The 21,237-nt window shown below is 32.7% G+C and overlaps 4 protein-coding genes across 8 annotated transcripts in view; 1 reads left to right on the top strand and 3 right to left on the bottom strand.

Annotated features, from left to right (window-relative positions):
* Positions 1–643: 643 nt before the first annotated feature.
* Positions 644–7,575, bottom strand: LOC122402500 (HMG box transcription factor BBX). Of its 2 annotated transcripts, none has more exons than XM_043405336.1 (8): positions 7,006–7,575; positions 4,537–4,737; positions 3,862–4,317; positions 3,585–3,772; positions 3,370–3,492; positions 3,180–3,287; positions 2,813–3,117; positions 644–2,452 (listed from the first exon to the last, which is right to left on the bottom strand). In XM_043405336.1, the coding sequence occupies exons 1-8, from the start codon at positions 7,030–7,032 to the stop codon at positions 2,364–2,366; spliced, it is 1,497 nt and encodes a 498-aa protein (XP_043261271.1). In that variant the 5' UTR covers positions 7,033–7,575; the 3' UTR covers positions 644–2,363. The 2 variants fall into 2 exon arrangements, with proteins under 2 accessions (XP_043261271.1, XP_043261280.1); XM_043405345.1 differs by having other exon boundaries at positions 3,370–3,489.
* Positions 7,576–7,685: 110 nt separating this feature from the next.
* LOC122400818 (protein crooked neck) lies at positions 7,686–11,717 on the top strand. Its single transcript, XM_043402491.1, has 14 exons — positions 7,686–7,802; positions 8,285–8,478; positions 8,567–8,656; positions 8,782–8,942; positions 9,033–9,229; positions 9,301–9,602; positions 9,684–9,974; positions 10,235–10,335; positions 10,424–10,535; positions 10,618–10,764; positions 10,841–10,917; positions 10,999–11,116; positions 11,192–11,452; positions 11,544–11,717. Exons 2-14 carry the CDS (start codon positions 8,443–8,445, stop codon positions 11,715–11,717), a joined length of 2,067 nt encoding a protein of 688 aa, XP_043258426.1. The 5' UTR covers positions 7,686–7,802; positions 8,285–8,442.
* A 200-nt stretch (positions 11,718–11,917) lies between these two features.
* On the bottom strand, positions 11,918–14,438 carry LOC122402622 (inositol-tetrakisphosphate 1-kinase-like). Of its 2 annotated transcripts, none has more exons than XM_043405567.1 (5): positions 13,809–14,438; positions 13,550–13,648; positions 13,327–13,486; positions 13,109–13,245; positions 11,918–13,041 (listed from the first exon to the last, which is right to left on the bottom strand). In XM_043405567.1, the coding sequence occupies exons 1-5, from the start codon at positions 13,965–13,967 to the stop codon at positions 12,454–12,456; spliced, it is 1,143 nt and encodes a 380-aa protein (XP_043261502.1). In that variant the 5' UTR covers positions 13,968–14,438; the 3' UTR covers positions 11,918–12,453. The 2 variants fall into 2 exon arrangements, with proteins under 2 accessions (XP_043261502.1, XP_043261511.1); XM_043405576.1 differs by having other exon boundaries at positions 13,345–13,486.
* A 7-nt stretch (positions 14,439–14,445) lies between these two features.
* Positions 14,446–21,237, bottom strand: part of LOC122402157 — a 52,471-nt gene continuing 45,679 nt past the window's right edge. The window contains exons 1-7 of one of the 3 annotated variants that reach the window (XM_043404755.1): positions 18,985–19,053; positions 18,665–18,914; positions 18,426–18,592; positions 15,211–18,348; positions 15,062–15,098; positions 14,815–14,985; positions 14,446–14,564 (exon numbers count right to left, since the gene is read on the bottom strand). In XM_043404755.1, coding sequence (XP_043260690.1) covers positions 14,535–14,564; positions 14,815–14,985; positions 15,062–15,098; positions 15,211–18,348; positions 18,426–18,592; positions 18,665–18,835 — 3,714 coding nt within the window. In that variant the 5' untranslated portion in view covers positions 18,836–18,914; positions 18,985–19,053 and the 3' untranslated portion in view covers positions 14,446–14,534. Of the gene's footprint in view, positions 14,565–14,814; positions 14,986–15,061; positions 15,099–15,210; positions 18,349–18,425; positions 18,593–18,664; positions 18,915–18,984; positions 19,054–21,237 lie in introns of those variants that run through there. The other 2 variants (XM_043404763.1, XM_043404747.1) reach the window with 2 other exon arrangements.

Raw genomic sequence — 21,237 nt, 5'->3', positions numbered from 1 at the left:
TATTAATTTTCATGGCGGTAAGGAAAATATTACTTAATATTATTTTTGTTGCATAGGTCAGGAATAAAACAAGCCACGCAATTTTTAATTCTGACCTTACATATAATCATGTATGTAGAATATAGGAGTATAAAATTAAATATGTATGCATGCGCACAAAACGGAATAAAATACAAGCATCAAACTATATTTTTAGAAAATGACGCAAATAACGTAAATATACTTTACTATTAGGATACTAACACAATTTAATAAGTCAAGTAATAACAAGAATTATTTTCTGTCAGTATATTTATTTGCAACATATATAGATCTAAAAATTATTAAAAAGTCGAATAAAAATGTTTTATAATAATTTAATTTTCCATTTGAATAAAAACATTTAATGAAAAAAAGTAACTGTTAGGTCGATTTAGTACTTTCAACTTGAGTAAAATAATTTTAAACGATCAAAATATGTTGCAAACGACTTAAACTTTACATCAAAATATTATATCTTTATTATTCATATAAATGGTATACAATATGTTACAAGTATATATACATATACATATATATATATAGGAGTGTATGTATATATACATATGTATATATACAGATATATACATACATATATAATATATATATATATATATATGTTCGTGTAAATTATACTTTTTAAAGCTAGGTACATAGATGTTTGTGCAGTAAAATTCGAAACACTTTCCCTTAATTTTTTTTCTTTTAAGAATCCAAGTATTCGGATGCTGGCCATAAAGGCTTGCTATACTTGTATAGTTATGTACCGTAACCACAATTAGAAACTGTAGAAGGTATAAATGTAAAGCCAAAAGACAGTTAGAATGGCGAAACGAATCGAAAATATATTGTTGGTCATTGTTTAATATCTATGTTCATATCTCTTCAAGGCACATTTGAAATGTAATCAGTATACTCACTTCCATATAATAGAGGAATTTACTAACATTAGTTATTCCTATCATTTCGCTAACAGTGTCTGGAGTTAGACTTGAATGAACTTAACGATGTGAAAAAGAAAAGGAGAGAAAATGAATAGAAAAATATAAAATATTAAAAACTCCTTTAGCCAAAATCACAGACAAGTCCCTTACTTTCTCAAACAGAGCACAGGATCGCATTTTCATGGTCTTAACACTAAAATAATAGTTAGTTGATATAAATATTATAAATATACATTCATATATATATATATATGTAGTCTTATCAAATTACATACGTACATGTATACATACGCTTCCTGATACGAGAAAACACTCACTAACAATAAAATTTACATTTTCTATCTTGCATAAGTTACATTATTACGTATGTTTACATGTACGCATGTATAACGTATAAACAGTGGTCTTGAATATGTGTATAAATATATATACATATATATTTATACATGTATATTTTGATTATATCCTTTTTTGATATTCAGATCATGAAGGATATCTTTCATAATACTGCACCTATTTCTATGTACATAAAGTGTTTACAGAACATAATGAAATAGAGAGAAACGTACGCCGATGACGATAACAAAAATAGTAACAAGTAACTTTTCAATTATTACATGTTATCATTACTACACACAGATATGATAAAATGCCCTGTTTATCGGCTTTGTTAAGGTTTACGGCACTGTTACTTTTCAATCGCATTTATAATATTTTATATTAACAAAATTAATTTACAAGTTCAATCCTTGCTTTGCCAACATCATCCTATAATACACATTAACATATTTCATTATATGCACCTTTTCTATCCTTCATCGATAATTTTTCCCAGTCAGGTCCTATGTGACAATATTATGTTTGATGGAAGTTGCACAAATTTTCCATTCAGTATCAATACGCGAGCATTTTCTCAAATTAGATAAAATGGCTATCATCTGCACTGCAGGTATTTATTAACAAGTATAGAATGTGTGACGTAATATTTTAATAATTACACACAACGAAAAGAGAAAACTAGAATCTTTCTTCAGTATGTAATAGTAACAACATTATTTGTGAATAAACTATACAAAAAACTATCATTCATTGACCACGTTCGTAGGACATTTATGCAACATAAAAGAAACATCTTTACATGTTGAGTGGCAAAATAATTATAGCAGTCACAATATTAATATTCATAATTAACAGCAATTAACGACACAGGCATTAACGATACTAACGTGATACATGTTTGATCAGTTGGAAACGTTATTATGTTTTAACAGCAATCAAAGCAATTATTTCAATAATTCCACTAATAAGAAATTATACTAAGAAATAAATGAATAAGATTTTGACTTGCACAGCGCAAGGTTATATCATCGTGAAAGACTGCTAAATATCGAAAAATATATCTTATGTATTATGTTTGGTAAGCTTTGTTCTGTTGGCGGCAACTGCTGCAAGACATGCCAGTGCTTCCAAGTCCGGCGATGCACACCACGCTATTAATATTTATACAAATAATTAAATTTTGTTTAAAATATACACTTGTGAATTATTTACATTAAATGAAATATAAATATTATTTGAAGGTAACAGTTTACAAATTTTGTAATTTTTAGATTGAAATTATTCACAAATTGTATAATTTAAAAATGTAACATACATAAATAATAACTTTATAGATAGAAACATGGATTTATGTTTTTATAGTGGATATGCAAATGATTATAGAATGCATTAATATTTGTAATAAATATTGTGAAAAAATACAATTGTAAATTTTGTATAAAATGCTAATAAATAATATAAAATGTATAAAACTCAATAAACATTATGTCGTTTTACTTCGTTATACTTACATTCATTAGATTCCTCTATTTCTTGTTTAAAATCACTTATAGCTGCTGCGTTACGCGTAATACTCTGTTTTCGTGCTTTCCTTTTTTGGCTCCCAACAAGAAGCGCTTTTTCTGTATCTTCCGTATTTTGGCTATTTGCTTGATCATTAGTGTTAAAATTATTTTGATATTTCTTGTTACTCAAAGCTAATGTTAACTTTTGTACAATTTTTTTCTTTTTCGTACGTTGCTGTTTCTTTTTTTCTTGAAATTCTTCTAAACTTAAAGATGGTAATGCTTCAATTTTCTTTTCTAAATTAAAATCCCTACACATAAAAATAACATTTCATCATACAATAGTTTGAAATACGAAAAATGTCAAACTTACTCGGCTCGAAATCTTTTACGCGCGGTCCAAGGTCCAAAATCTAATTCTCCTTCTGTCCCTTCCGTTTCCGTGTCTTCTGGTTTTGAAGCTTCAATGTTTCCCTCGGCACTTAATACGATATTTTCATTTGATTTCATTTTTACAAACACATAATTAAGAGCATCTATTACAAAGAGAAAAATTTAATTACCTTTCTGCAAGATGTTCTAATTCGCCTCGAGAACTATTTCCACCTTCACTACTCAACGAATCTGTTTTCTCACTGACATTTGATGAAATAGAATTTCTTCTCTCGCTTGTTTGACCATCGCTGCTAGCAGAAGCATTTTGAAAAACAGATTACAATTTTAATAATATATTAATATTTTACACTAAATATGAGTTTAATGAAATATACTTATTTACCTACGATTACCAGTTTGCCGTCTTCGCTTAGGTTGTTGTCCTGATGAACCAATATTTTTCATTTGTTCTGCAAGAAATTTCTGATAACGTAAACCTTTGCACGTACGTTCGCTTTTAAAATTACTTTCTTCAGAAGACATATTTGTCGTCAAAAAATTATTTATCTCTGGTTTCTCATCTTCTATATCCTAAATATGATTAATAATGTTAAATATATGGCAATACATAAAATAAGCATTTAAATTATATAAATATACTCAAGGAAAAGTTTTCTTACATATTGTTGTTCATTGTTGTTTGATTCAGATTTTATCCTTTTTTTTGCATCAAAAAGGTCAACTTTACATTCCCTTTTATCATCAAGTGAAAGAGGTAAGTCTGGATACTTTTTTTTAGGAGTTTCTGGAACTTCACTGTCACTGTCAATCATAGAACAATTGACAATCACTTGCTCATCTGCTATTTGTGTTTTCTGAGGTGTAAATAAAGAACTGAGGCCACCAATCTGGGATTCATCGGCTAATTTACCCGGTTGAATTGATTGTCCATCTCGCTCATCGGATTTTGAATAATTGGAAGACTCATTCTCAGTTTTGATTTTCTCTACATTTTGCTCGCTAGAGATTGTTTCTGCTTTTTTATTTGTAGGCCTAGTATTCAAAGTGCGTAAAGGAGGTGCTGGTAATTTGTACCATTTAAAATCAGGATTTGCATTTAAAAATGCATCTTTGTACTGAAAGATAATTAAAATGGTGTTATTTTCTTGAAATCTGATTACAAATATTTTAATGTATGTAATATCATTAAGAAAATATGCTTAATTATTAACAAGAATTTACAAAATATTAAAAAATATAATAAACTTTGATGGTCCACAACACACTATATAAAATTACATCAATGTATGATCGCCAACATAACATTTAGTTCTTTTATGCTACAAGTAATTTACCTCCTGTGCTAAATTTGTATAAGAACGCTTTTGGTCTGGATGAAGAGTGGCCCACCATTCACCAAGAACCCTTGTGACTGCCCGATTTTCTAAATGTGGGAAACCAGACCGCACTGAACCACGATGTCGTTTACAAAAAATGAGAAATGCATTCATCGGTCTCCTTGCATGGTGGGCTGGTTCTCTTAACTCCCGTGGTTCCTAATTATTAATCCAGTTGTATAAATTTATAATTTTATTAAATGCTTGTAAAAACATACAACTTATCGATAATGATACTTAAACAAAATAAAAAGAAAAAATGGAATTGTTTTTTAAAAGTATATTTTTTATACTGTGAAATAGTGTTATAATGTTACATATACACAAAGTATTAGCATTTTATAGCAAAGTTTGAAAAAGCTTCAAAATCAAAATATTTAGAACTTAATATACATAAACAGTAATATTGTATGACTAAAACTTATATATCACATGTATAATATTTAATAGTTTACAAATTTTTTCGTTGAATGTAAAAATTGTATAGTGTTAAATAACAATGTACAAAAACTGTAAGTACATAAAATATGCTTTTATTAATTGTTATGACACAACAATATATGATCATGTTATAGCATTTGTGAAGCCTTAAAATCACATACCTTGACAGATTCTAAGGTCACATATGCTTACATGGATATTTATATGTAATGATAATCCATTAAAATCTATTACTTATATTAAACACAGTTTAAAAAATATACTTTAATATATTAATATTACAAACGACTACATATTTTTTTAGTAACTAGCATAGAATCTATTTAACTTTTCCTTAATAGTACTGTTGTAATAAAATATTTATCAAAATTGGCTAATGTTATATTTCAAGTAATACATAATAAATATTTTTTCAAATCATCATTTTGTCTGCATACTATTGAAAATAATAGATTATGCAAATCGTTTATCGTTATGTGCAAGGTAAATTAATTTCATAAAAAAGAAATGTACAATAATTTCCTGAACAATAATTTATTATAACGTGCACAATTGAATAAAATGTATTTCTTAAAGTATTTCCTGTTCTTAATACTACAAGTAGGGCTCAATTCACCTCCATACTTAATTAAATGTTATACAAGTAATCGCAAAATGTAAAGTGAATCAACGCACGAACATGACGGAGATCGCATACATAAGTAATACACGCATACGTATAAGCACAAAATAAAAGAAAAATATTAGTTTCGGTCGAGAACAGCCTTTTCGTTATACATACTTATCATTTCAATATTTTTACCTTCCTGATAAGTCAACATTATTGCGAAATAACGTATGGTAAATGTAATAATTTATATTTCGTGCAACATTATGAAATCGAATGTAAACTGAAACAGCATCTACAAATTGTCGAAAAGAATGGTATTTCACTAATACGCGACGTTTATGGAAAATAATTTTTCCAAAAAAAGATCCCATTCCGTGATAAATTTGAGGAAAAAGTCACGTCTATTTATGGTACAACGACAAGAATGATTTACAAACGCTTGATTTGGTTGAATTCAAAGTCTGAAAAACGAAACGTTCGCCGTATTCCCGAAATACCTCGCAATTACACTGACAACAATGCACTATTGAAATCAGTAACAAGAACTGGTCGATTTTGTCAAAAAAAGAAATACAGATATCCGTCGTCATAACAGGCATATGTTAATTTTCGTATTCTGTCTAATTACTTCGAGCGCACAAAGTCCAGAATATTTCTACCGAACGTCGTAATTTTGTATTAATTTTGATATATTTTTAAGCAAAAATCATCGATTCGAAAGTCAACCAAAAGATTATGAAAGAAATATTATAAAAAATTGTTAGCATGTAGCTCGTTATACGTTGCAGCTTTCGTTAATGCTATTATACGTTGATTGTCCAAGTCGTACAATCCCTGTCAAATTCGTACGAGCTTTTGATCTTTTTAAAAAAATTATTTAGTATCTTGTGCGAACTAAACGTCGAAGGGAATCAGACATTGCATATTTTTGGTAGAATTTCATGACACCTATCTGATCGTATACTGACAGCTGCTTGTACGAATGTAAATACTGCATACAGTAATGTACATGTCTTTTTATGCATCGATGATCTGGCAAATATTTGAATGAAGTAAAATGTCTCTTTGAAAAATTCCTGTTTACGCGAAACGGAACTATTTTCTCGTACTATCCATTTTTTAGTCCGTCTCACTGTCAAATATTTATCAACACAGAACTAAAGCGAAGACGTCGTTGTTCCTTTTAGTATGACTGATCCCGAGATATTGTATAAATCCCGTTTTTTGACACGAAATCATTGTGAATGGATCATGCGTTTAATCGTTCAGAATGACGAACTTATCTTGCGACAATGTTACGAATCTGTTGTTTATTTGAGCGTATCGAAAAGTCATTCGCGATTCGAGAAAAATACAATGTATTTCTCCCTACTCACCTTCCGTTGTTGCTCGTTGGCAGCCATTTCTGATTTCACTTGACAATTCACTCAGCGGCGCATAATAAAGATAAAGCTTCGGCACTGACTGCCCTCTCTTTTCTTCTATGCTCTTGCTTTCTTTCTCTGGCTCTTTTCTGTGCACGAATTAACCTCTCCTTCTTACGTACTATTTCTATCTTTCTCTCACTTCGATGCGTTCATACACGGTTGTTTTATACAGCCCACGTAAAAGAAAATTCTCGTCAGGATTCTCGCTATCTTTTATCGTGTTCTGACTCAATCACTAATTTCATAGATACTTCAAACTGCACTGTACTCGGATCGTACGAGTACTGTCATCCTAACAATTTTATGTTTGCAATTAAACATAAACTGTTCCTTGTGCAAACGTCACAAATCTACAAACGTCACTATTAAAACCAATCACGCGCTTGTTTTCGCTTCGAGGGGATTACCTTGAAATAACCAACAAATTCTTCGTTACTTCGATCCCTTATTAATTTTAGATCTCTTTCACGGACACTGAATCCTTGTTTCGTGTTGTACAAATTTGTGTACACGTTAAAAAAACAATACGTTAATGTTACCCATTTTCCGCATCCTGTATGCATTGGGTTCAAAAAAGTACATGGTTCGCGCGTATGTTGTACTACAGTGTCAACAATGAAACCATATAAAAGTTACTGAACGAATCTAACATAATCGAACAGATTGCTTTGTAATTTTATAAAACGTGCAACTCAAAACTAAAACCATTATTTTTAAACGAAGAATTAATGCATGATTTACAATCTGTGAGCATAAAATATTATTTTTTCTATACGAATCTATAAATATTTTGATACTGATTCCTTAAATAATAACAGCAATTGTGTAAATCATTATAAAAACATTGAGAGGGTAGTTGCCTTGACAGTTACATTAGAATAAAGTTCAATGAAAAGTCAGTATAAAATAACCATTAGCATAATAAAGTGTTTAGTTGCAGTGTATAGGTTAGTTATACCTAACCTTCGTATTTCATATCTGTTTACTACGAAACGTTTTAAGGCTTAAAAAAATTCGTTTACAGCGAGTCTACCTTCGCTATTTATAAAAGAAATTTGTTGAAATCATTCACTGCGTTTAAGATTATTTATTTTAAATTTTAATAATATTGAATTTGACATTTTCATTAACAAATTGCTTTTTTAAATGATGAGAGTACGAATGCCTCTGAGACTGACTGTATATACAATGTAAAAGAGTGATAATGAATAGTATTATGATTATCCAGTTTCAGGTTGAAGTAATTTTGTACAAGTAACAGTTGTTCCTTTAATAAAATGTGCAAGTTAAAATAGAACTACGGGAAAGCTTGTGAACTATTCTGTGTTTGTTTAATAATTTATCTGCTTTATTTTGCACATTTAAAGACAAATTAAATCAAACATTATGGAGAAATCTCAGAAAATGCCAAAAGTGGCAAAGGTATTTAATTTACCATTCTTACATATTTCTTAATGTAGAATTGATATTGTTTTACAATATAACATTATTGATATCATTTTTATCACAGGTTAAAAATAAAGCACCTGCTGAAATTCAAATAACAGCAGAACAGCTATTGCGAGAAGCTAAAGAAAGAGACCTTGAAATCTTACCACCAGTAAGAATACTTTGAAATCTATATCGGTTGAAGACCTTGCTCCAATTTATAATTATATATTTCTTATGAACTATAATTCTACATGTAAGATAAGAATGATTTATAATAAAAATATTTTCTTTTAGCCACCGAAACAAAAAATTTCTGATCCCCATGAGTTAGCAGATTATCAACATCGGAAGCGTAAAGCTTTTGAAGACAATATTCGTAAAAATCGCATGGTGATTTCAAACTGGATAAAATATGCTCAGTGGGAAGAAAGCCAAAAACAGATACAAAGAGCACGGTACAATACATATAATTAAATTTTGTGTTTAAAATTATATAATAAATGGCAAATGAACTTCTGCTGATAAAAAAATAAATAAAATTTCAGGTCTATATACGAACGTGCATTAGACGTTGATCACAGAAATATTACATTATGGCTAAAATACACGGAGATGGAAATGCGAAATCGTCAAGTAAATCATGCCAGAAATTTGTGGGATCGTGCTGTTACCATATTACCTAGAGCAAATCAATTTTGGTATAAATATACTTACATGGAAGAAATGTTAGAAAATATTGCTGGTAAAGTTTTAGTTTTCACGAATTTTAAATGTTGTATAAAAAAGAATTGTTAATTAGAAAGATTCATTTAGGAGCGCGCCAAGTATTTGAAAGATGGATGGAATGGGAGCCTGATGAACAGGCTTGGCAAACCTATATTAAGTTCGAATTGAGGTACAAAGAAATACAAAGAGCTAGACAAATTTATGAACGTTTTGTGATGGTTCATCCTGATGTTAAGCATTGGATTAAGTATGCACGATTTGAAGAATCCCATGGCTTTATTAATGGAGCTCGTAATGTTTATGAACGTGCCATTAATTTTTATGGTGATGAAAGTTTAGACGAAAAATTATTTATTGCATTTGCAAAGTTTGAAGAAGGTCAAAGAGAAGTAAGTATTACGTAAAATTGTTTAGTTTCAATGTAGAATACGTATTATATTATTTATTCTAGATAATATGTTTTTTTATAGCATGATCGAGCTAGAGTAATTTACAAATATGCATTAGATCACATTCCAAAAGAAAAGACACAAGAAATTTATAAAGCATATACTATACATGAAAAGAAGTATGGGGATCGTTCAGGTATTGAGGACGTAATTGTAAGCAAAAGGAAATATCAGTATGAACAGGAAGTAAAAGAGAATCCTTCTAATTATGATGCTTGGTTTGACTATTTGAGATTAGTGGAGTCAGAAGGAAATGTAGACGTTATTAGAGAAACGTATGAACGCGCGATAGCTAATGTACCTCCAACCAAAGTAAGAAACATTTCATGCAATTTTATACTTATAATTTAGTATCGTACGTACAGGGGTAAATGTAGAAGTCTTGCTTAGCAATTGTACTGAAACATATTTTTGAACATACGTTTTCACAATTTCAAATTTGTTTATAATTTATTCATTAATATTTTTGTTTGATAGTAGTCTAATTAATTAAATTCGTTTCTCCTCTGAATTCGCCCCTATTTACATATTTTGTATTAGTGTAGAAAATTTTAAGTTGATATACCTTACAGGAAAAACAATTTTGGAGGAGATATATTTATCTTTGGATAAATTATGCTCTTTTTGAGGAACTCGATACCGAAGATATGGAAAGATGTCGACAGGTGTACAGGTAATTAATGTTTCTTCTACTAACCTGAAACAATGATTTATACAGTTATAAATAATTTGATAATAAATTAAATAATATAACTTTTCAGGGCATGCTTAGAACTAATTCCTCATAAACATTTTACTTTTTCGAAAATTTGGTTACTGTATGCATATTTTGAAATAAGACAAAAGAATTTAACTGCAGCTAGGAAAACATTAGTAAGTATTCAATTGAATATTTATTTCATCATAAATTGTTCATTTTCTCTAGCATAAATAATTTTATTTAAAATTGTTTTAGGGTATGTCATTGGGTATTTGTCCTAGAGATAAATTATACCGCGGGTATATTGATTTGGAAATACAATTGAGAGAATTTGATAGGTGTAGAATTTTGTATCAAAAGTTTCTCGAATTTGGTCCAGAGAATTGTACGACTTGGATGAAAGTATGTAAAGCAGACAATTCACTGTTTATTAAAATTTCAGCAATTGTTATGTACTCATTAAAAACTTTCTGTACAGTTTGCAGAATTGGAAACACTTTTAGGTGATGTAGAACGTGCGCGAGCTATTTATGAATTAGCTATATCACAACCAAGGTAAACTATTTGAAAATAAATATTTCTTAATTTATATGGTTTATTATACTCTCGTCTAACATATTTATTTTAAATTTGTAGGTTAGATATGCCTGAACTTTTGTGGAAATCGTATATTGACTTCGAAATAGCACAAGACGAAACAGACAATGCGAGACAGTTATTTGAGAGGTTATTAGAACGTACGCTTCACGTTAAAGTAAGTTCGATAATTGCAATAAAACTTGAATTATGACATTATTGAATATTATTGAATATGACATACATTATTTAGGTCTGGATTGCATATGCTAAATTTGAATTGGCAAATACAACATCAGAAGATGCTCTTGACAATGTTGTTTTGGCAAGAACAATCTTTGAACGCGGAAATGATGCTCTTAGATCAAATGGAGACAAAGAAAGTAGAGCATTGCTTCTAGAAGCATGGAGAGATTTCGAAAACGAGAAAGGAGATGACGATACTAGAGCTAAAATTATAGAAAAAATGCCTCGACGAATTAAACGTATAAGACGTATTGTTGGAGAAGACGGGGTAAATTATTTGATAATAATTTATGATTATATATTTTTTGTAATAAAAAATGTAAATATTTACCATATTTATTTCTTCTGTTTCTTTTTAGAGGGACGACGGTTGGGAAGAAGTATTTGATTTTGTTTTCCCAGAAGATGAGTCTCAAAGGCCAAATCTCAAATTTTTGGCATCTGCCAAGGCTTGGATGAAACAAAAAGAACTGACTGAGAAAAGTGAAACTAACCCAAGCACAAATATTAATCAATTAGAATCCAACAGTTAAACCTTAATTATATTTTTGAATGTAAAAATTGTTGTGTAAATAAATCAATATTTACCTTTTATATTCTGCATATAAATGAATAAATACGATTTAAACTTTAAAAAAAAAATTTTATTTAGAATATTTCACAGTATAATCAGCACTTATTATTTTTGTTTTGTTGTACACAATATTTGTACTTGCAAATTTTACGTATCGGTAACAAACTTAAAGCTGGGGTTAATTAAATAAAAAATGTATGTTACATTATATAATAACTATGTTATTATGTATTTTTAATGTCTTTATCATAATTTTGATGTACATTTTTTATACTTTGCTATGAAAGTGTAAATTTCTTTTGCATATATTCTCGAGGTTTTTGTCAACCATTGCAAGTATAGTATATAAGTGAAAAGTACTTTTTTGGCAGTCATACGTTCCTTACTACAATTCGTTTAAAAAATGTCGATGTAGTCAATAAATCGATTTAATCTCTTATGATAGCTATATATCAAGAAAGCAAAATAAACCAAAAACGTAAAAAAGATATAAATACTTCTGAATGTAAAACACAAATTTGTTACAAAAGTTTTAAGTGCCTTCGAAGACTGAAGAATGAATGAAGTCATTATTACAAAAAAAAAAGTATGTATTATTTTTTCAAACAATACTTCTTTGTACTTGTTAGAATATAGTAAATTGGGTTATCAATCTGATATAGTTATTCATCCTTTTAATATACCCGTTATTTATATTATTTATTTGTTTTTGTAGAATATTTCTTCTTTTCATCGCTTTCAAAACCAGAATCCAAATCGTCGCTTAAACACTTTTTTAATGTATAGCTTTTAGAATTTTGCTGCACATCTCTTCTTTCGACTAACAACTTCTTGATGCATCCTATTAAATGTTCAAAAAAGTTTGGATAGCCAACATATCCAGGAAAGACATTTACATCTATAATTGCATATTTTCCAGTGTGATTCTCAATAACAACATCAACACCAATCAAAACAAGCCCAAAGAGTTTTGTAACTTTCTTAACAATCTTTTCAAATATTTCATGTTTCGGTTTTACTGTTGGTGGAATGTCTTCTTCTGATAAAATGGACCATTTGGATCGAGAATCACTCTTAAATATATCAACTGAATTAAAAAATATCGTGTTTAATGCGGTACAGTCTTCTTCATAAAAATTCTTGAAACTGGGTCTCTCATCTACGTGATAATGTTCGCCGACAATGAATATTTTATAGACAATTGCATTATGATTGATAAACTCCTGTGCAACGCAAGGTGGTTGACAATCATTCAAACCCTGTTCATCGAAAATTATCATCATCTGAAAATACATATTTATGGTATATTTTCTTACGGCATGCCCACTTTCTTCTAACATAAATATTTACTTTGTGTGCATCACTGCAGCCCTGAGCAATAAGTGGTTTGCAAAGTAACGGAAATTTAATATTTGCCTTTTTTAACAGTGACATATTCTCAACAATGTTTTTACTTTTAATTTCTACAAACTTTGGAGTAAATACATCTGAAAAATAAATATGCACATTGGAAGGGATCGTTATAATTTATATCTATCATTTCCTACTACTAAAATTATATCAAGTACAATGTTTTTCTTGGCTACCATTAAATTGTACATGCTCCTGTATGAGTTTGTACGATTTATAACGATTTATTAAAACCTTAAGATTATCCAAAGGGTCAATAACTATTATCTCAGGATGTTGGCAACAGTACTCTTGAATTCTTGAAATGATTGCTTTAGCCTAGAACAGAAATTACAATTTCAATTGTTCTAATTATAACAAATATGGAAAATTTTATCATACATTTTGGTCACCATTTTCTGCATATGCTAATTTATCCGTCACTTTATATATAAAAACGTGAAGTGGTCCCTGAGACTCAAGATCAGAGTTTATATCAATCTGAAATCAATGCATTAGCCTTAAAATATATCATTACATACTATGCAGATGTTATAAAATTCAATAAAAGGAATTTATATACATAACCTCGTACTATTATGACACTTTACACAACGTACCTAACTCATAATAATTGAAAAAAAGTAGAAAAATTATTTACCATCTTTAGTAGGAACCCTTCGGATTCACAAAGATTATAAAAATCGTTCAAATTAAATTTCTGTCGCTTTTTTTCGGATATCGAATAACCAATGACATACTTGTCGCACATTTTTTTTCTAGATACTGTATCCTTACGTGAAATATAAATTTTATCCATTAAAACGTATAGAGTACATTATTTTATCGAACTCCTTGAATAAACTGTATTTTAGTAACGTGTTATCTACGTGAATCGTATGTTAAGTAGTTTCATATTTTTGCCGAAATGTAAGGTTATGTTTGTGACATTTAAAAAAACATCCTTCACAGTACTATTGCGTTCTTCTGATTTTTATATGTTTTACACTCGGATTTAGAGTATATTTATTTTCGTATATTTAAACTTTGCTTGCGAATATGCTTTTCATCATTTTCTTTAAGGTGCACAACGTACAATCATAGGTTAGCGAGATAATACCGACAATCACATTCTATACATAGTTTTATTACTTTTGCTTAATTACACAACGGTTGTAATATTTAGGTATATGACATCATTGCTTACACCTATAATAATGTTTACTATGTATCGGCGCTATTACTAAACATTTTTTACTGTTCATTTGGAAGCACGATTATTACGGAATATACGTCACCGTCGCTGCATTTTCAGTTGCAATGGCAATTACAATATACTTCATGCTAACATATTCTGGATAGCGCGTTTTCCGTCAAATCAGCAACTTTAAATTTCTCCCATACTTTGTATCAAGGACTAAAAATAAATAAATCGAAAATTGTAAACACGATTAAAAAATATTGCTCGTGTTAAAGAATTAAATATTACACTGACTTTTTTTTCTAATCTAAACTTTCCATTTGTATCAAGAATGTCATAATTGCTTTACAAAGAATAAATAAATTGTTTTATATCAAAGAAACTTTGTATAAATAATTTCTAATGAACAAAAAAACACGTCAGAAGTAGCTTATCTTTTATTCACTATTGGAATTATTGTACTTGCCTTCGAAGATTCGTTCCAGGAATTCAACATTTCTTTTGTGATCAAAATTGTAACGTTACTGTCACGTCCGTCTGTATTTAATATCTTAACTTCGCCTAAAGAATAAGAACCGGAGCTCGGAATACATAACTCTCCTTCGGAACGCGATGTGTCGGATGAAAATGTTTCAATCTGAAATTATGAAACGTGATTGACGTGAATTTAATTATTAAATTTCAGTACGTTGATCGAATAAGTGTTCTCTTACTTTATTCGATTTTACTGCGGATACGCTGTTGGACAATCTGTAATACAAAGAAGTATACGATCAGGAATAAACATAAATACCATACCCATAGAATACGGAACGTTGCAGTAATATGTTAAATAATAAATATTAAACACTCGTTTCTGTACCTATAATTTTGATCAACCGCGCTCGAATAATTCGTTTCCATCGTAGAAAATAGAAGTTTCTTGTGCACATCGTCGTACAAGTCCGATAAAATTCTTTCCTTTGTGAATATATTACCGCAGTACGAACTTTTTTGATTCATTATTTCGTTGGGGTCACCGTCGTGTGCGTTACTCGTTTGCGACAGTTTAATTTCATTATCTTCGCGCGTGGGTTCCGCCATATTGGACAAAGTTTTCGAAACGTTTCTCGGAGAGGATTCAAGAGATACGCAATCGCGCAAAGAGTCGGCCGACGAAACACGAGTAACGTTATCAAGCGATTGCTCGGGGATTTTTGTTGTACCCTGAATCAAACGCAATTCCAACGATTTTTCTATTTTTACTTCAGGAATTAGAATAGAATCCTTGCACGGCATGCTTTTAACATTTTCACGCATCGTTGACGAGCCAATGGGTTCTAAAATAGATTGTTCCGCCCATGAATTCGCATTTTCATTCACGATCTGCGTTTCAACGACTTCCATACTTTTAACTGTTCCATTTACATCATTCTCAGTTCGTTCATCAACGACGTGTATGGGGGGACTCTTCCTAGAACTCTGCTTCAACGACTCGACATTGGTTTCAATTCTGCTTGTTTCCTTGACCGAAGAACCTTCAAAATTCGCGTGCGATGCTTCTTCGACGACTACGGAGGAGTGACTTTTGGAACTACTGTCAGGCTCCGGGCCAACATTTTTACAGCCAAATTCGTTGGAATTGTTATCTCTCTCACCCGTTCGAAGACACTCGAGTTTCACGTTTCGTTCCTCGAATTCTGACTTCATGCGTGCCGTTTCAGCCGCGTGGATGTTTGCCGATACTGTGTCGTTTACCGACGCATTTTCGGAGATCAACAGCTCTAAGTTCTGCGCCTGAGTAGTCGGTGCATCGTTTTGCAAATGCTGCAACAGGCTTTTGATCCAGTTTTCGTCGAAAGCGTTTTTAATCTTGTCTTCGATGAACCGTGTCTCTTCCTCTAAGGCGGAATTGATTAAACGTTCCGCCATGTTTCTCGGGTCCCTTGATTCAGGAAAACCTCGCTTCACGATGTCGGAGCACACTACGTCGTACAGCGTCTTGTCATCGAAACCGCCTTTCTGCAAAATTATCTTTTCAATCTCTTGCGTTGAGGTTACGCGTGGTCTCAAACGTCTATCCTCAGTGGCGTCGACGATGGACTTTGAAATCGTCTGCGATGCTGCAGCGTCGTTAGAACTTTGTACGTTTGTGTTCGAGGATAAGGGGTTCCCCGACGAAGCTGTTAAACTCGAGCTTTGGTTACTGAAACACGATTTTTTCGCTTCGACGTGCCTCGCAATTTTATCATTACTTTCGTCGCTCTCGTTGGACTCGGAACTCTCCTCGTTCGACTCGTTTCGTACTGGAACTTTGAAGCTTCTCGAGGAGGTAGACTTTTTCCTCGAATCTTGATCTCTGCTGACGCGCATTGACATCCTCGTCGACGCAGGTTTCAAAATTTTAGCTCCGTGCGGACGATATTCTTTACCTGCGCGTTTACTCGCAGCTGGCAGTCGTTCCTTGATAATTGGATCCTTTCTTCTCGGGTCTGGGTTAGGTTTAGTTTTCGAAGAATGGACGCTGCTCGTCTTCTCGACTTTGCTTTTCGATATTTCGAAATCAAGAGACTCGCTAGTTTCCATCGTTGATTTCTCCTGAATGTAGTATTCCTCCAGTTCGGGTCGCGATAGAAATTTGTCGATGGTTCTCGTCGATCGGGAAACGTCGTTAATTATTTTATCATACACGGTCAGAACGTTGTCTAACTTGTCTATGGAGGGATAATATAAATTATCTAGATCCTCTGACTCTTTTAAACCCTCTGCAGAAGAATTTGTACTCAAGGACACCAAACTATCGTTCGTCGAATCTATTTCTTGAACGTGATATTTTCTGAGAATGCTCGCAAAACGTTCATCGACAATCTTGTGGCGTTCATCCTTTTTAAAAGTCTTCTTACGACTATCTTCTGTCTCTTTACTAATTATTTCTTTCGAAGTCGAAGGCTCATTGAATCCTTCTACATCGCGATCTTCCGATTCGACGTGTTTCGGTATTTGTAAGCCTTGCTCCAACATTGTAGTTTCGCAGTTCTGAGCCTTCACAGGGTGTTCCGTTTCTTTTAAAACTTCCTCCTCGAATCGTACCTGCTTCAGGTCGTTCTTAATTCCAGAAATTGCTTTTCTTAAGTTATCTGTTTCTTCTTTAACAGTTTCGACTAATTCCACCTTTTGATCTTTCTTCGATTCTTCGTCGTCTAGACCAACAGCAACGTCGTTCGAACTTTTCTCGTTCTCCAGAGCCGCCGTCACATTCTTAACTTCGTCCAATTTTTCCGAGTTCGCCGACGTTCCATTATTTTTCATTAAATCGTAGTCGTCTCCTTCTGAAATTTCTGACCTCTCCTTCGACGTCGAAGTGGACGCAGAATCGACGATTTTTCCATCTTCGTTGACCTGTTTCGAGTTCTTCCTTGCTTGTTTGTCGCTCGTCGGTCTTGCATTGATTCGTCGAAGCTCCTCGGGTATCTTCATGAACTTCTCCTTGGGCGCTGAACAGCCGTTTTGTTTCCAGTGATCGTGACAGAGCATGTAAATTCCAACGTTCGTGCTTTCTTGAATGAAAAACGGGTCCGGTGGTATCCGAATATTTTCCAAATTTTGCGCTATCAAACCTCTCTGGATATTCACCGACGGTCCAACTTGAACAGCAAACGTGCTCGTCCTTTTAATTTTTCCAGCCTCGCGGCACGACGATCCGTTAGGGTTCTTAGCTTTGTCATCGTTCTCAGCGACGTCGTTCGCAATTTGCGTCGCGAATCCTGGATTTCCGAATAATGCTCCGTAGGGCGAAAATTCTTTACAATATGTCTCAGACATTTTGAATTTTGGTGCGGAGTAGTCCGTGGTTCTCTTAGGTCTGACGAGTGGTCTCCCTTCGTTCAAAACTTCTTGCGTTTTCGAATCATCGTAATTCGTGCAAATCCAACCGTTTGCCTCTTGAAATTTGTGCGCCACGCGCTCCCGAACGTACAGCAATTGATCGTTTTCATCGTCCAGAGTTACTTCGTCCTGATATCTACGAGAAATGTCGATATAAAATTTAAGACAGGTCACCTAGATAATTTCTTTATTTTACAAATACGGGTCACTCACGCGTTTACGTTTTTTTCAACGCGATTCGAATTAACGGCCATGTTTATTCCCTTGATTTGAATCTGGGCATCTTTTACCAATTTTTCCACGTCCTCGAGAACCGCCGATGTTTCCGGACTGAGGGCAGGAGAAACCGATGGCGTTATGGTCGATCTCTTAGTGCCAGGCTGTAATCAAAATTATTAGATCACATCGGGTCTCTTCTTTCTTTACAAAGAGAAATAAATGCAAATAAACACCTGATCTTCGTCGACAACGGTAGCTGGAGTGGTTGGAATTTTTTTTGCGCTCCTGACGGTGTCCGTCCTAGAAACGGAACTTTTCGACGTTAGAAGTTTGGTACGATTCTTCTCGGATTTTGTTGGCATCCGACTTTTGCAATAACAATCGCACGTGGACTGTGAATGCATTTTTGAGCGACAAGGCGCGGACGTAGGAAGAACAGGATCCTTGCGCAAATCCAAATATTCTAAAGCATCGTGCTTCCTTCTGCAACAAAACAACAGTCCTAATTATTAATATAAAATGTAACGAGTACTTGAAAAAAAAAATTTAATACACTACGAAATAGGATGAAATGGTTGAAAAAAAAATTTTATTTTCAAGTTACAAGGAAGAGAAACGTTTCATTCGCTGGACAGAATGATTCAAAACGATGACTTTAACATTTCGATAGCTTCGCGAAATTCCTGAGAAATATGCCTTCCTTGCCCCGTCTAATCTTTTGTATGATAAGTATGAGTATTACCTACATCACGATCACGACGTAATTGTTAAGCAAGAGTTTTATCGCAGTTGCCACTACAAAACGCGAAACAAAGATGTGAAAGGAAAGGCCCTTTGAACTCTTGCAATTTATTCAAAAGCACAATCTTGGGGACTCAGTTGCAAATATTACAATACTGGTGTGAATTTTTTCTCATAATTGCTGCTAGTGTTCCTGGCTGTGAAGGTAGTTCTACGTTAAAACCGTTAAAAAATTCCTTGAGATTTACTGCGAGCATTCCAGCTACGTTACTGGCAGGGTTTTTCGTCTCGGGGTTACCCACCGATGATACATACGCGAAATGAGACAAAATATAATTTAACAATCGTTCAACAAAAATTTTAAAAATTGTAAATGAGATTTCAAAAGGTTCGTAAGTGCCAAAATTGTTATAGAGAATTCAATAAAAAAAAATGTTCGCTAGTGGTGCCCGTAGATTTGTTAAATTGAATTTCGAAGAACGTGCCCCAAGTAAATTCAATATTTATTTTATCGAAAACGAAGCCTCGTGGGGGAAAAATGTATTCAACGTTTTCGAATCAGTTTTATATTTATCTGATATGCAGACTGTTTCAAAACGATGGGCCGAAACATGCAAATTCAAAAAGTCCTTTACTATTTTAAAATCTGAAACTTCGTTTTCGAGATATGGGCGCTTAAAGTTTTCGTCTACGAGAACATCAATGGATTCCAGTTGCCAGTGTATGGGCGCATCCAGATGGCACCATGCGATAAGATGACTGGAATAGACATGGCGCGTGCCGAAAGTATCATCAATAAATGCTGCGTCTAGGTTAAGCGATTCGCCAACGTTTCGCAAAGCGTTGCAATTCGCAGCTTCAGAACTGGAGACTCTGGTCTGAGGCCTCCTGTTCTAGATCAGCTAATCTATTAAAACTCCGCGGATTAGTTGATGCAACATACCGCATCAACGACCACGGGTGCATAAGGACTTCAAAAGAACACGAGGCCTCGAACCCAGAGCCTCCAGCCATGAAGATACAAGCTGCAACGTTTGCAAAACGTCGGCGAATCGCTGAATCGAAAGCCATGAATCGAGTACTTACAGGCTAACATAAATAATCTTTCAGATTGTAAAATGACAAAGAACCTTGCCTCTTACGCATTTACGTACTTTAGATATATTTTATTTTCATAAATATTCACTTAATACATATGTTTAATAAAAATGATTGAAATACAATAAAAAGGAGCAATAATCTGTGTACAAAAGTTTGCTTCGATAGAAAAAGAAACGGAAACGTTGTAGAACTATATTGTTCGTATGGTAGAATATTCGAATAACGAAGTCTCGAGCGCATTAAAGTGCTACTTTTTCATCGAGACCTTATTCCGTTCGGACGAGAATCAAACGCGATCAATACTTCGCAAGTAAAAGACGATCGAATATTTTTACAGAAAGCTATAATAAGAAAATCGTCGAAGGTGACGTCGATGCATTTCCAACGGGCTTCCTGCTTTAATGCTTCCGGACACCAGTGATCAATAACGATACGTCAAAGGTACGTAATTCGCGACGCCATTTAAAGTTGATGTACCAGTGTACGATCAAGCCATACTGGGTGAGACACTTAACAGTATAATGTAATACATTTCCGACGGATTAAAGTTTCGAAACACCTTAAATAAACAATATTGAGGTTATCCAATATGGTCAATTATTAGATTAATTTGTATTTCGGACTATTCAAGCAATTTCTTTATTTTACATTTTATAACGTTTTCGATGTTTGGTCGTTTTCTAAACCAAAAATATTATAAAGAAGTAGATAGGGGTTAATATGTCGAACAACAAAATTAAGAAAAAATTTCATTGTCTCCAAAGTATTCAGAAGTGCCTCCACGTTGGGAAACACTGGTTTAATAAGACTCCCCAGCCAGGGCAGTGTCTACGTATTTTGAGGCCTGAGGCAATATACAATATACGACTCTCTTTTCCACTATTATACCGATATTATTTAATTATAGCAATACCGTAATTCACGTGCCGCCAATTCCGCGAGTTTCATAGTTTCACCGGCCATG

This window comes from Colletes gigas, unplaced genomic scaffold, assembly GCF_013123115.1.
Source record: "Colletes gigas isolate AHSC1104 unplaced genomic scaffold, ASM1312311v1 Colletes_gigas_Sc00002, whole genome shotgun sequence".
Lineage (NCBI taxonomy): Eukaryota > Metazoa > Arthropoda > Insecta > Hymenoptera > Colletidae > Colletes > Colletes gigas.
The sequence above is the reverse complement of the archived record's forward strand: the minus strand, read 5'-3'. Positions and strand labels throughout refer to the sequence as shown.